The following is a 15,637-nucleotide window of genomic DNA, read 5'->3' as shown; positions in this document are numbered from 1 at the left end:
AAAAAAAAAAAAAAAAAAGGACAACCCATTTATAGAAAATTTTTTTCAAGGCAAATTTCTCCTGAAGCTTTAAAACTTAGTATGTTGGGGCGGGGGGTGAGGGGTGGGGGTGGTTATCATTAAAAAGTTTTTTAAAAAAACCTTAGGTATAATTCAGTATGAAACTTCAGATTGCTTTAAGTAGGAAATTTATAAAAAAAGATGAGTGGTTATGTGGGGAAGGAACAAAGGACTGACTACAAACAGGCATGAAGTAACTTTTGGGGACATAGGTCTGTTCTAAGCAATTGAATGAGATCCTGTCTCAAAATAAAAACATAAAAAGCACTGGAGATTTAGCTGTGTAGTAAAGCCCCCTGAGTTCAATCCCTAGAACCAAACAAAACAAAAGTTCTTAAACTGGACAGTGATAATGGCTATACAACTCTAAATTTAGACTGAAAACAGGTAAATGTTTTTGGTATATAAAGTCTACCTCAATAAAGGTAATCTTTTTAAAAGACAATCTTTATAGTCCTTTTTAAAAGACTAGTTTAAGGTATAAAACATTATTTTAAGACAAAATTCCCAATTACCTATTTCTTCTTCAGTGAGAGGAAGGTACTGATCTACCAGCATCTCGGATTTGCTGATTGCATTTTCTACTCCACTGCTCACAAACTGCACCATCCGACTTTCCAAAACTGTGTTAATGCCGCCATTGACCACAGACTTGGTCTTCTCCACCCCGCCAGTCACCGCTCCTTTGGTCTTGTCCATCACCCCTGTGACCGTGCTGGCTACAGAATCCTTGGCCCCAGTCACAGTAGTCGTCACAGCATCTCTCGCCCCAGTCACAGCCCCTTTGGCACTGGCAACAACCTGAATGTGGAAAAGCAGATCAACTGGCAAATAAGGAATATGGGCACAAACCCACTGTAAGGTCTTACAGAGGAAGCATCGTTTAAGAGTTAAAAAGGATTCTGGTCCTTTTGCTGCCTAATTTTAGGTCTTGGCTAAGTCACTAGTATTCAATTAACCTTAATTTCTTTGTCAGGTCTATTTGTCCTACCTAGCCACTCCTCAAGGATTGTTCACAGGTACAAATGAGGGAAACAAATATGAAGTTTGTTCATTTGTCAAGGCAAGTTGTTGTGGGACTTTTCTGTTTTATATTGTTTTGTTTTTCTGGGTTTTCTGTTGTTGTTTTTGGTGGAAGTTTTTTGTTTTTGTTTTTAACTAAATAAACCTTTGGTACAAAAAGTACTCTAGGGAAGAATGGCATGCTTATACTGAGAACAGCTCATGCTTGCCTAAGAACATAGCCATAGGTACGCCATGCACATGCTGCCCTTTGTACCCACAGCCCCAGAAGGTCAATCCACAGGCAGTTCTCCATCCTGCTAGGAGTGCTTTAGATAGCTATCATTCATACAGGACCCTCTAAATCACCAGCCTGCCCATGCTCCACTCATGAGACCCTAACTCGTGGGAAAGCCTAGCTCACTATCTCATTTTGTTACTGTGGAGAAGATGCAGCTGGGTGTGGTGGCGCACACCTCCAACCCCAGCAGTTTGGGAGGCTGAAGCAGGAGGATTGCGAGTTCAAAGCCAGCCTCAGCAACTTGGCAAGACCCTAAGCAACTTAGAGAGACCCTGTCTCTAAATAATAATATAAAGTGGGCTGGAGATGTGGCTCAGAGGTTAAGTACCCCTGGGTTCAATTCCTGATATTAAAAAAACAAACAAACAAACAAAGAAGGAGCTTTTCTAAGTTGGAGTCAGGGGAGGGAAAGGAAAAGACATGAAAGATTCCCTTCAGGCACATCTCAGGCATAGAACATAAAGTTCCAAAGTGATTTCATAAACTGGCGATTTGTCCAAGATGTACATGAAAGGTGGACTAAAAACCTAGATCCTGGCTTAGTCCAGCGTCCCCCTCTTTTTTTTTTTTTTTTTTTAAACTGGGGATTGAACCCAGAAGCGCTTTATCAGTGAGTTAATTCCCTAGTTACTTTTTATTTTTTGAGACAGGGTCTTACTAAATTGCAGACACTAGTCTCTAACTTGAGATCTTTCTAACTCAGCCTCCTGAGTAACTGAGATTATATGCATGTGTCACCACACCCAGCTTCAGTGCCACTTTTAATATGAGAAGAATAAATTATAAGAAATATCATGAAAGTGGTAAAGGCTGGGATTTGAGACAAGGATCACAACACCATAACCCTTTCACCTGAAAACAGAATTACAAGAACATCTGTAGCTCCATAATTATAGTTATGTGATTAAATGTGAGGAAACAAAACTTTCTTTTCTCAAAACCAGGCTTCCAGCATGCTAAGGCAAACATTCTATCCCCTGAGTTATATTCCCAGCCTTTAAATGAACTATTTGACTTTAAGATATTTTCAATTTGATGAATTTATTGACATAACTGTCAAAAGTCAAGGGGCATCTGTATTACATACATAATAGAATAGATATGGTAATTTAAGATACATTGGATTCAGCTGGGTGCAATAGTATACACCTATAGTCCTACTTAGGCCACAGGCTAAGGCAGGAGGATCATTTGAGCTTAGGAGTATGAGACCAGCCTGGGAAAAACAGCCTGACTTCATCTCTTAAAGAATAAAAAACTAAAAAAAAAAAATAGGGCTGGGGTATAGCTCAGTGGTAGAGCACTTGCCTGGCCTGCATAGGCTCTGTGCTCCATCCCCAGTATCACACAAAATAAAAAAGATTAAAAAGTTAAATAAGGCAGATTTTGCTAGTAAGTTCACCTGGAACTTAATTACATGGGCTTATTATTAAGGACCTCCACCCAAGATAAATGCGAACTCCTAGTCCTATAAACAGAAGTTATCTGCTTTAATAATTATACTAGAAATAACTAACCCCATTGGTTCCACTGCTTTGCTCATTTTAGTGCAAACTGAGATACGCAAAATATCTCTTAAGTAAAAGGCAGTTACATAGGCTTTTAATCAAAGCACACAAAAGAAAAAAGTATGTAGTTGTTAAAACAAATTCAAATAATTTCAAAAGATTTATAAATCTTTTAGAATCTTTAGACTTATCTACTAATAGCTTATCATAAAAAAAAAAAAAAAAAACTAGATGCCTTTGACTTGGGGTTTAGCTCAGTGGCTGATCTCTTATCTAGCCAAGTTTGAGAACCTGGGTTTAATCCACAGCATGGCAAAAAGCAAACAAAAAACTAGACATCCACAGGGCTGGGGGTGTAGTTCTATGGTAGGGCATATGCTTTGCATGTGCAAGGGCCTGGGTTCAATCACCAACAAGCTACCACCCCAAATAAAAACAAACACACTAAACATCTAGTTCATGCTTCAAATGTCACATTTGCATGAGGATATGGTTAAAGGGGGAAAAAGGATCAAGAATAAAGGTGGTAACTTGTTACCTGTTAGTAAGGTTATATAGCTCAGGTCACATAAATCCAGCAAGGAAACTAAAGATCAAACTAAATTTGACATTCAAGGTATTAGCATACAGAGCTGTCTAATTCAAGGAGAAGACATGGAAAGAGACAGGAGAGATGATGAGGGAGTATACAGACACTTGAAAACCTACCCTAAATTACTTGTTATTTATTAATATCTCAGGGGAAGAACTTTTTTATTTTAATTTTTTAATTTTTTTCCTCCAGTGCTGCAGATTGAACCCAGGGCCTCATGCATGCTAGGCAAGCGCTCTACCACTGAGATATATATGTGTGTATGTGTGTATATATACACATACACACATACATAAACATATACATACACCAAGGCATTGGAAATGTCTTGATTTACTAGAGCTTTAGGCTTCCAACAACCCAATCTAATTCCTTTTAAATAAAGGAAACTGGCTGGGGATGTGGCTCAAGCTGTAGCACGCTCGCCTGGCATGCATGGGGCCCGGGTTCGAACCTCAGTACCACATACAAACAAAGATGTGTGTCTACTGAGAACTAAAAAATAAATTAAAAAAATAAATAAATTAAAAAAATAAAATAAAATAAAAAAATTAAATAAAGGAAACTGATTTTTAGTATTATACACAAATCACCAAAATTTAAATATCCAAAATGGAAAATAATTCATCAACAGATGAGTATGAAGCAACATTAGTGAAATTGTTAAGCAGATGTACATGTAATTAATTCTAAAGGCTATACACTAAACTTATCTACTTAAATTATGAAAGACAAAAGACAAAGGCTGGAGATTTAGCTCAGTGGTACAGCACTGGTCTTCCATGTGTTAAAGCCTTAAGTTCACTCCATACTTAGCACAGTAGGGGTGATTTAATCATGAAAAACAGAGACAGATTTCTCACTAATTGGTATCATTTTATGTATTTTTAATCTGAAAGAAACTTTCAGTACCTTATCTGAACCAAAGTATCACTGGGGTTGATAAGCCTATCATTTCTGTCAACATGGGCTTGCTGTCCTTATGCATGGTAGTCCCTATCAGCAATGCACCAAGTAAGAAAATCTTCTATATACCACTTCTGAATGTATCCAGCACCACACTGGAATCAGTTATTTGAGACCCATTTCATCTACAAGGGCAAAGTCACAAATTGATAAGCTAAAAGTACTCTACCCAAAGCTGGCTAGTTCTCTGCTTCTTGAACACAACCTAACAAAAGTTCAGAAAGTAAGTTAGTGGCCAACGTCTTTCAAAAATACATCCAGTTCCAGGGTAAGGGAACAAATAAGTGTTTTCTTGTTTATGGCATGCACAGTCTGTGCTAAACAGTAGAACGTGAAAACATGTGCAGTAGCAGACCTCATTACTTTTGTCCCAAGCTCACCTGTGATGTTGGCTGATTCAGAATAGGCAATTTCTCTTCAATCCTGTCCAGCCCCTTGCAGGCATAGGTATTAGCAACTGCAACTGGAAGAATCACAAATGTTGCTGAGATTCTATAGTGAAACTAAATAATGCCAATGTAACGTGTTATAGAATGAGCCCACACTACTGTACCTCAGGTCTTTAACCTTTTTATAACAAAACAGCCAAAATGTTTAATGTTTCACCACAATATGCATTATCTGGCTTCTCTAGATCAGACAGAAAGAAGCTTGGTAGGTTGCTGGAAACTTTTTTCCACCAAGAGGTAAATAAGAGGGTGTAAAGGAGGTGTACACAGAGGCAACATCATGTCTGTAGGAAGTTGGCTAAGAAACTTCTTCCTCAACAGCTGACCCCTAATGTTAGTGCCAAGAGTAGCAAGGCTTTCCCTGAACCCTTATTCAAAGAATAAAGTGTCCAGAAACTCTCTCAAAATTAGCATTTCCATTTTAGTTTAATCCCTACTTAATTCATGTACCTAATTTAGTAGATGGCAGTACATTTTGGGTTCTCACCAGGAAACAGTACGCTAACAGCACTCTGTAGTTCCCTAATAAGGTACAGATTTCAGTCCAAAGCTTCCCCTAAGGTTGACCAAGCCAAGTACTCATACCAAATTCATTTAGAAATTGGCATTTAAAGGTTCCTTACAATCCTGCAAATTCATGACTTAACCCCCATTTGGGGAATGATTTAAAATTTTTATTAAAAGAAATTCATGCATACTGTGGAGAAAATAGAAAACTTCCCACTCTGTTGTGGGAATGTAAAGTGTTGCAGCCACTTTGGAAAACAGTCTGGTTGTTCCTCAAAAGCTTAACAATTATTATGTGATTCAGGAATTCCATTCCTAAGTATGTACCCTAGAAAATTAAATTATGTCCATACAAAAACTTGTACATAGATATTCACAGAAATATCATCTACAAAATGTAGAAGCAACCCAAGTGTCCATCAACTGATGAATAAACAAAAATATGTCTAAGTACACAATGAGGTATTTTTCCACAATAAAAAGGGATGAAGGGCTGATATGATACAGTAAAATGGATCAACTATGAAAACATGCTAAGTGAGCCAGGCATGGTGGCACACACCTGAAATTCCAGCATCTCAGGAGGATGAGGAAAATCACAAGTTCAAGCCCAGTCTCACAGCAATCTAGCAAAGCCCTAAGCAATTTAGTGAGGCACTGTCTCAAAAAATAAAGAAAGAAAAATAATAAAAAGGAATGGGAATGTGGTTCACTGGTAAAGCACCCCAGTACTAAAGGAAAAAAAAAAAACATGCTAGATAACCAACATTTTATGATTCTATTTTTCCAGTTCTGATGATTAAATCCTGGGGGACTTTACCACTGAGCCTTTTCTCTATTTTCATTTTGAAGACAGCATCTACTAAATTGTCCACACTGGCCTCAAACTTAGGATCCTGACTCAGCCTCCAGAGTAGTTGGGATTATAGGTATGCGCCACTATGTCCGCCACTATGTCCACTCACTTTGTGGCTCTAGCTTCTGGATGATAGGAAGAGCACTTGTCACTGCTACAGAGGTCATGGTCTTCACACCCTTCTCTGCCATCTCACACACAGACTTCAAGTAGGGATACTGATCCTTTGTACTGACATAAGCCGAGGACACCAGGTCATACGTGGAGCTCACCAAGGGCAGGTTGGCCACCCTAGTCACCACACTCTGTAACCAAAGAGGAGTAGATGTTAAGTTATAGAAACATGTCAGGAGAGGAAGGAGTCAAGAAAACGGCTATTTAAAATTCATACCGGTTGAGGATCAACTGCAACAGATGCCATTTTCTTCCTTGAGGAGGAAAAAAACAAACCTGTGGAAGAGAAACTGGATTTCAGGACACTGGGATGATTCCCAGATTAGTTCCCCAATCCAAGCAAACGCTTGCTTCTTTCAAGTGAAAAAAATTCAAGAGGTGCTAAGTGTGGTCTCCCATGCTTCTTCCCATCCTCTGAGTCCTCTCCTGGGCAAACACCCCTTAAGGTAGTTTTGGGAGCTTAAGTTTAAACTTAGAAAAGAGGCACAGCAGGGAAAGTCAAAGTTGTTGACATAGTTGTCTTGCTTCACCACCAGGAAGCTAGAAATGCCCATCCTTAACTGGGGATTTAAGGGATTCCACGTTAGGCTAAACTCTACCACTAAGGTAAACCACAAACCCTTTTTGAAGACATGGTGTTCCTAAGTTGCTGAAGCTGGCTTCAAACTTGCTATCCTCCTGCCTCAGCTTCCTGAGTCGCTGGGATTATAGGTGAGACCCACTATGCCCAGCTTCACAAATGCTTTTTTTTTTTTGCTCACAAGTTGCTAACCAGATTAAAATCCATGTTGAGACTAAAGAAAAGTTTCAATAGAAGATATTTTAGTCAACACTCCTTTGAGAAATCAAAGGATCAGGACAATAAAGTTGGAGCACTTTTATGGGGGCTTATTTTTAACTCCCTTCTAAAAGGACTGAAACTACTTTATGAGCAACCAAGCTTAAGAGGAAGGAGGTGCTCAGAGGAATTGAAAAACATTTCAGGATGTGTTACGTGTATATTTTTGTAGCCCCAAGAACCCATACCCACACAAAACTGCCGCCCTGACAATCAGCTAACCTGGAAGCAAATAACCGGCCAAGCCGGCTGCCCACCACTTCTGGGCGTGTCAGCCCAAGTCTCCCACCACCAAGGGTCACAGTTCTACAAGAAATGAGTAAGAGCCAGCCGCGGAGGCACACACTGGTAATCCCAGCGTCTAGGAAGGCTGAAAGCAGGAGGATCTGAGTTCAAGACAGCTTCAGCAATTTAGCAAGACCCTGTCTCTAAATAAAATACAAAATAGGGCTCACTGGTAAAGCGCCCCTGGATTCAATCCTTGGTACCGAGAAGGGTCGAGAGAGAAAAAAAACAGAAACCTGGAGAAGTATTGATAGCCTTATTGTTACTGTATACCCCCCCAAAACTCTTGCCTTACAACAATTTCCTAACTCCTTCCCCACAACCTTCCTTGCACACCAAGAGATTCTTGATAACAGCACAGAAGCTATTAGGAGAAAAGCCTCCATCAACAAAAGCGCCGGTGGAGCACGGACGACGGAGAGCAGGCGTCCCGGAGCCCACCCGCTCCCAGGCCCCGGGACCACCGTCCTCGGCGGTCCAGTTTAGAACCCCGCTGGGAGCACAGCAGCAGCCCTCAAAACCCGAGGATCCCTCCCATCTCGGCATTGCGGGGTGGCCCGGGGCAGCTCGCTGGTGCACGGTGGCTGGGGGGTGCGCACCCACCGACAGACCGCAGCGAAGAGGGTAAGAGGCGGACGAGTCTCACGCAGGCCGTAGAGCAACCCCGNCAGGCCGTAGAGCAACCCCGACACGCTCACACAGCGCGGCTCCCGGGCGCCCCCGCTATATATGCCCCACCTCGCCCGCCCCGCCCCGCGTCTCTGCAACACGTGATGGAGGCCAGGGACGAGGAACACCTCAGGTCAAAGAACGGGTGTCGCTTTCAGTTGCCTGCCTGCGCCTCCTCCCACCGCCGCGGGCCAGCGGTATGACCAGTCAGGGAGAGACGTGAGAGGGGGCTGCCAGTGGGTAGGGACCTCCGCCAGGTTCAAGGGCCCTGGAAGGAGGGGGCGGCTGGAGGGAGGGGCGGGGCACCTGCCTGGGGGAGGGGATCTTAGCCTGATCCCGGCCTAAGGAGAGACAAAAGAGGAGGAGCATATATAGCGGGGGCGCCCGGAGCCGCGCTGTGAGCACGTGGGGGTTGCTGTATAGGTCTGCGGGATTCGCCTGTCGCTTCCCTCTTTGCCTCGGTGTCAGTCGGTGGGGAGCACGTGTTTTCCCGTTTTAGGGGCCCAGCGAGGTCGGTGGCAAATGGCGGAAGGAGCCCAGGTGGCCTTTGGGGTTTTGAAAAACGCAAATGAACTCTTAAGTAGTAGAGCACGCAGGAGCGAGGCACTGGGTTCTAGCTCCAGACCAGGAAGGTAATTAATCCTTAGAGTGAATCCTCAGAATGGAATTCTTAAAAAAGGGCAACCTTGGCTGCTTCTAGGATATTTTTAGCAAACAAGTAACATTTAAAGTTTATGAAATTCTAACCCAACAATGTGCTTGTGGAAAGTTCTTCCACTGCTCTTTTGACTGTTTAGACAATTTGTCAAACACTTTTCTAATTTAAAGATGAATGGAAATTTTCAAAAAGAGCCCTAGCATGAGCGTCTTCTGTTGTCTTTCCTTCTTCTCTTCCTCTTTTTCCTTTTCCTCAAAAGACTTAATTACAAGTGATTTCCTAATGATATGGCCTGTGCTTATGCAAGGTGGCCAACTTTCATTTTTTCTTTTTTTAAATCTTTATTTACTTTTCACGTGGTGCTGAGGATCGAACCCAGTGCCTCACATATGGTAGGCGAGCGCTCAACAGCTGAGCCACAACCCCAGCCCCAACTCTTTTCTTCTAATTCATAGTTTAAAAAAAAATTTTTTTTTCTCCCTGGTACTGTTAAAGAGCTGGGGCCTTCTGAAACACTGAGGTAGTGTTAAAATACACCTTTCAAACCTAGATTTGGGTGATGAAGTCAGATTTCAGACATGCCACGCAGAGTAACAGGAATGAATTTATTGAAGGGACAGGAGAAAGGAGACCCTCTCAAAAGAGAGAGTGGGTCGTCTCCGAGAGGAGAGAAACAATGTGCCTCTCTTTTACTCTAGTGTTATTGGGAATCCCAGAGAAGTTCCCAAAGAATCCTGCTCAGGTCCACCCTCTTTACTTTTGACTGACAGCAAGATGACATCAGACTTCCAAGTACCCACTGCCATGGCAACTCTAGATCACCTTAGCCCATGCTGATCAGTTCATAATTGGATTATTAACCATATAGTGTTACAGATTTTATGGTTAGGAGGAACTGTCATCTCCCAGACTTTTAGGATCTGCTCACAAAAGTCTTCCCCTTAAGAGTAATTTATCAACATTATTTTGGGCCTGCATTTCTCCTGCAGTTAACAGGTAGTTTGCTGAGGAATGTGACATGTCCTGTCCATTTAGGCCAGTCAGGGCTGCAGGTATAGCTTCTTGGAAAAGAAAGCATGTACAGGTCAGCACTGTGGACCTATTTTATAGGATTATTCTCTTAACTTCATGTTCCCTCCATTCTCATCTCTCTCTTCCCTAACAGTAATAGGGATTGACCACAGAGAGCTTTATTACTGAGCCATATCTCCAGCTAGTCTTGAACTTGCACTCCTCCTGCCTCAGCCTCTCAAGCCTCTGTGATTACAGCTATGCACCACCATGTCCAGCCTCCATTCTTTTTTAAATTTGATTTTGAGACAGGATCTCCCTGAATTGCTCAGGCTGGTATTGAACTTTTGAAACTCCTGTTTCAGTCTTCCCAGTCCCTAGAATTACAGGTTTGCACCACCGTGGCCAGCACTGCTTGATTTTATTTTTTTTTTCGTAAGAAATCTAAATTATCAACATCCAAGTCTCAGTTTTTTCTTGTGTAACAGGGACTTGAACCAGGTTATTTTTGCACACAAATTGTGTGGCCACCTGAGGCCAAGTATAGGTTTAGTGGATTTCTTCCCCTCCAAGTGAGATTGCCACTGGCTTTGGTCTCCAACCTCTTGGGAAAAGTAGTGCCATCCCATCTTTACAGTGGAGGCAAAGGAGAGGCTGTAAAACACTGGAGCCCCAGAGACAAGCTGTTTGTCAAGCTATGGAGTTAAAACTGTGAGAATCTTAGAAGGCATTCACCTCGGTTACTTAAGCAATGTGTGTGGGAAAGGACGCTGTTTATCATATTTAAAGCTCCAGATTGACCCATAAAAATGTATCCCTGGGGCTGTGGCTCAGTGGTAGAGCATGTGGCATGTGTGAGGCGCTGGGTTCCAGATTCTCAGCACCACATATAAATAAATGAATAAAATAAAGATCTATTAACAACTAAAAAATATTTTTTAAAAATGTATCCCTAGCTGTGTGTGGTGGGGTACACCTGTAGTCTCATCACTCAGGGAGGCTGACGTGGGTGGAGCCCTTGAGTCCAGGAATTTGGGACCAGTTTGGGCAACATAGCAAAGCACCTGTCTCTAAAAATAAAATAAAAATCTCTTTATTTAGCCAGACTCAGTGGCCTATGTCTGTAATCCCAGTATTTGGGGAGCAGAAGGATTACAAATTCAAAGCCAGCCTCAGCAATTTAGCAACACCCTGTCTCAAGAAATTAAAAGGACTGGAGATGTAGCTCAGTGGCTAAACACCACCCCCCCCCAAAAAAATTTTCTATTGAGTTAATATCTAGAGTCTCTTTTGGGCATTGTAGATTTTTTGGTATTTTTGAAATTGAAAAGTTGAATGATTTTTTTTTGGGGGGGAGGGGGTATTTTTGAAATTGAGGACAACTTCCTCATGCTGAAAGTAAAGGCTAAAAGGCTAGAAGGTGAGGAATATCTAAGAGGCTAAGTAGAGATTACCCCCTGCCCCACCAGTCCTGCACAGGTTAACTAAATCTGCATGTGTATTTACTGCATTTTTTTTCTCAAATTGCTATCTCTATTAAATTTTTCTTTCCACAGAGCCTCCAAAGGTGGAAATTGATTCATGTGTTTTGGGGTGTTTTGTTTGTTTTTGAACCCAGGGGTGCTTTACCATTGAGCCATATCCCCAAGACCTCTTTTTTTTTTTTTTTTGGAACTTGATAAGTTCTTAGGGCCTTGCTAAATTGCTGAGGCTGGCCTTGAACTTGTGATCCTCCTGCCTCAGCCTCCTAAATAACTGGGATTACAGGCATGTGCCACCACAATCAACTAAGATGGAAATTTTGAAACAAAAATTTTCCTTAAATTGGCTTTGAATAAAACCTATTTTCCTGCCAACTTGACTGAATATTTGTAAAATAATGAGAGGTGTAGCCTAACCTCTCCAAAACAGTAACAGTACCATAAGGTAATGTTATTGAAAGCTTCTCCTTGCATCCAATGCCAATCCAGTAATGAGGACACATTTTTGAGAAAAAGGAATAACTTTTATTGCTTTGCTAGCACAAGAGAAACACAGGGGTCTCCTGTCCCAGAGGCTGTGATTCTGTCTATCAGAGGGAACAGGAGGTTTTTAAAGAGGTGAATCCAAGGCTGCATTCCACATGTTCTCTGTCAGAGTTGTAATTCACTTTTTTTTTTTTTAATTTTAATATTTATTTTTGAGTTATCGGCGGATACAACATCTTTGTTTTGTATGTGGTGCTGAGGATCGAACCCGGGCCGCATGCATGCAAGGCAAGCACGCTACCGCTTGAGCCACATCCCCAGCCCCTGTAATTCACTTCTTAATTTGGGAGCTGGTCTTTTCTGAGATCTTCTGGTGTCATCCCCAAATCTAAATTACTTTTTTCCTATGGTGGGTGTGTCTTCAAGGACTGATAACTCTGCCTAAAATGAGTGAGAAAGGCAATCCTGTGTCTCCTGAGATTATGGAGAGAAAGAAGTTAGGGAGGAGGAGAAAGAGAAGAAGAGAAAGAAACATGCCCTTTAAAAAATAAGTCACGGTGTCAGAGCAGCAAGGGCTAAAATGGACTATAACAGGGGTTCACTTGATGCTTTGACTATATCCCTGGGGCTTTGAAACTTTCATTTTTTTTTTTCTTTTCCCAGACTTCTCCTCCTTGGTCTTCTTTTTTTCTGGTCTCTCCTCTCTATTCTTATTTTCTCTTTTTCACCTCTATAAAAACCCCCCTGTTCCTATGGATGGGCAGAATCACAGCCTTTGGGAAAGGAGTCCCCTGTGTTTCTCCTTTGCTAACAAAGCAATAAACCCTCTTTTTTCTTTTTCTCAACTGTGTCCTTGAGGTCGGGGATACAGATCAGCTGGTAGAACACTTATCTAGCATACACAAGGCCCTAGGTTCAATCCCCAGCACTATCAAAAACAAACAAAAAAAACCCAACTGTGTCCCCATTGGATTGGTATCAGGGACAAGGACCAAGCTTTCAGCAACAGGACCACTGTTACAATAAAGCTCTATGTAATTTTCAGTCTATATTATCACTCTACCCCTATTCTATACATATTTCTCAGTAATCTGTCAGGTATTGGGTTGGTAGTAGCTAGCAATGGGAAGTGAAATGTATGTCAAAGTCACAGGTTTACTTCTAAGTACTCTTAAGAGTTTTCTTTAAGTTACTGCCAAGACAGAATAAATAATTTGTAGCAGATAGCCTGTAGAAAAACATCAGAGTATGCAAAACTTGAGGATAAACAGACAAAAGTTAAAGGGATAATGGGGAGGGGGATGCCTCAAGAAAGGATTTATGGAACTTTTTTGGGGGGGGAGGTTACCAGGGATTGAACTCAGGGGTACTCAACCACTGGCTACATCCAGTGTTTTGTTTTGTTTTAAGTATACATGGGGTTTTTTAATACCTTTATTTTGTTTATTTTTTTTCAAAATTTTTTAAATATTTATTTTTTAGTTATAAGTGGACACAATATCTTTATTTTATTTATTTATTTATTTATTTATTTATTCATTGGTGCTCCTGAAGATCAAACCCAGTGCCTCACACATATGAGGCAAGCGCTGTATGGCTGAGCCACAACCCCAGGTCTGCCAGCCCTATTTTGTATTTTATTTAGAGATGGGGTCTCACTGAGTTGCTTAGCACCTCGCTGTTGCTGAGGCTGGCTTTGAACCTGTGATCCTCCTGCTTCAGCCTCCCAAACCACTGGGATTAGAGTCCTATGCCACCACACCTGGCTGGGATTAACTCTTGACAGGACCCATCAAGATCAAGATAAAATTAGAAGTTATGGTACCAAGTGTCTTCTACTAGCTCAGAACAAGGGGTTCTTTAGTAGCACAGAAACAGCAAGGTAACCTCTGACTGGCTACTGATCCCAATGCCCACATTAACATGTAATTGACTTTCAGATTAAGCCCCTCTACATAGGATGGCCACCAGGACAGTCCTGGAGGGGACCAACGAAGGTCAAAACCTCCACCACCAGATGTGAAGGAGGAGTTGAACACCCAATGGCAAAGAGTATAGAGGGTAGTCCACAGTTCTCCTGGTAAACAATCAAACAGTAATAAATTTGGAGACAGCATTATCTCCTTTGTCATTCTCTCTTGAGTGCTCTGTGCTTGAGCCTTTCTTTACTTGTACTTTATTCTCACCTAATTTCTACTCTACTGTCATTTAAAATAAAGTTATCTTACATGGCTTTTGGTGTCTGACTTTAATTTTTCTTTCATTGGAACACAAGAACCAAGGTTTGGTGTGGGGGCCGTCGCGCTGAGTGACCAGCATTTTCCTTCCCATGATCAGTAGAGGCTCTGTTGATCATTTTCGTTGTGATCTGGCCACATTCATAGTGGCCCCAGACACTGCCTGATCCTTGAAGTAGCAGAATGTGTCTTCATGCGTAGGCGTGCCTTTCTGCAGCCCCATGAATCGAGCTACCCTCACCTGTTCCTTTGTGATTTACTCCTTTGCCCTGTTTGGGATAGAATGTTCCATGGAAATGCCCTTTGTAGTCCCCTTGCTCTGCCTTTGGGTGTGTCCTTCCTAGATGTCAGCCAACCTGTTGACTGCAGACTTCATGAAGCTAGACTCAATCCCCTGAAACCTGACCACTTGCCTCATTTGAATGGCTTCACCTCAGTAAAAGGGTCAGCACATGCCGCAGTCTGGCTGGGCACAAATGCTGCCACGAAGCACTTGTAGGTTCAAAACAGCAACTCTTTATTGCCAAACTCCACCAGCACTCCACACACGCTCCCTGGGAACACTCTCCCCTCCACTGAGGTTGCTGGCACTCTCCCTTGGAACCCCACGGGAACTCCAAAGTAGTGGGCTCTGAAGCAGCAAGAGCCGCCCTATTGCCGGACAGTAAAAGTCAAATATACAATTGAATACACAGCTTAACATAACCATCATCATCTCAATGGCTCGCTGGCGTCACCTCTCAACCACTCCCTTCTGGCAATATGCCAGACTTCATCCTGACTCAGCTGAGGCCCTCAACAAGCACATGCTGGTTCTCTTTCTTTCTTGGGACCCCTAAAGAAAAAGATATCTCTATCTCTTGTGTGGTTATTTCGCACGGCCCAGTTCCCTTAGAGTGAGACCCTGAGTGTTTTTGTTGCCAGGATCTTGGCAGTTTGGAGTTTCAGCTCCCTGCTTTCCTGTGATGATAGTAAAATCAAGTTACTCTCTGAGCAAATATTCAATCTATTATCACTCCATCCCTACTCAAAAGATTTCTCACTAATGTGCCAAGTGTGGATGACTAGGGAAGCTAAGGTAGAAGGATTGTAAATTTGAGGCCAGACTCAGCAATTTAGCAAGGCCTTAAGCAACTTAGTGAGACCCTGTCTCAAAAATAAAAAGGGCTGGAGATGGAGCTCAGTGGTAAAGCATCACTGGTTTCAATTCCTCTTATTTTGCTTCAGAAGACTCTTGCCCTTTCACCTACAGAATATCTCCATCTTTCTCTGTGTTAAGCCTGTGAGTCACTTCCCCTCTTTAAAGTTGGGAAAGTTTCCTGTTGCTTTTATTTTCCTGTGAAAGAGAAGGCCCCAGGGACTAATCTGGGCCTCATACTGAAAGCTCTGTCATTGTGCCTGATGCTGATCCAATAACAAGGACAAGGCTTTGAGAAAAAAAAAGAAAAAAGAAGTAGTATTGCTTTGCTAGCAAAAGAGAAAGGCAACAGACTCATGTCACAGAAGCTGCCATTCGAACTGGTAGGAGGAACCAAAGGTTTTAAAAAGGGAACCATT

The 15,637-nt window shown here is 42.0% G+C and overlaps 1 protein-coding gene across 1 annotated transcript in view; it reads right to left on the bottom strand.

The window, feature by feature from the left end:
• Positions 1-8,296, bottom strand: part of Plin2 (perilipin 2) — a 23,351-nt gene extending 15,055 nt beyond the window's left edge. Inside the window, exons 1-5 of the mRNA XM_015502571.2 lie at positions 8,142-8,296; positions 6,633-6,691; positions 6,351-6,546; positions 4,810-4,892; positions 576-861 (exon numbers count right to left, since the gene is read on the bottom strand). Coding sequence (XP_015358057.2) covers positions 576-861; positions 4,810-4,892; positions 6,351-6,546; positions 6,633-6,662 — 595 coding nt within the window. The 5' untranslated portion in view covers positions 6,663-6,691; positions 8,142-8,296. The remainder of the gene's footprint in view (positions 1-575; positions 862-4,809; positions 4,893-6,350; positions 6,547-6,632; positions 6,692-8,141) is intronic.
• Positions 8,297-15,637: the final 7,341 nt, after the last annotated feature.

This window comes from Marmota marmota, unplaced genomic scaffold (genome assembly GCF_001458135.2).
Source record: "Marmota marmota marmota unplaced genomic scaffold, marMar, whole genome shotgun sequence".
NCBI classification, from domain to species: domain Eukaryota; kingdom Metazoa; phylum Chordata; class Mammalia; order Rodentia; family Sciuridae; genus Marmota; species Marmota marmota.
This window is presented reverse-complemented; position numbering and strand designations above follow the sequence as displayed.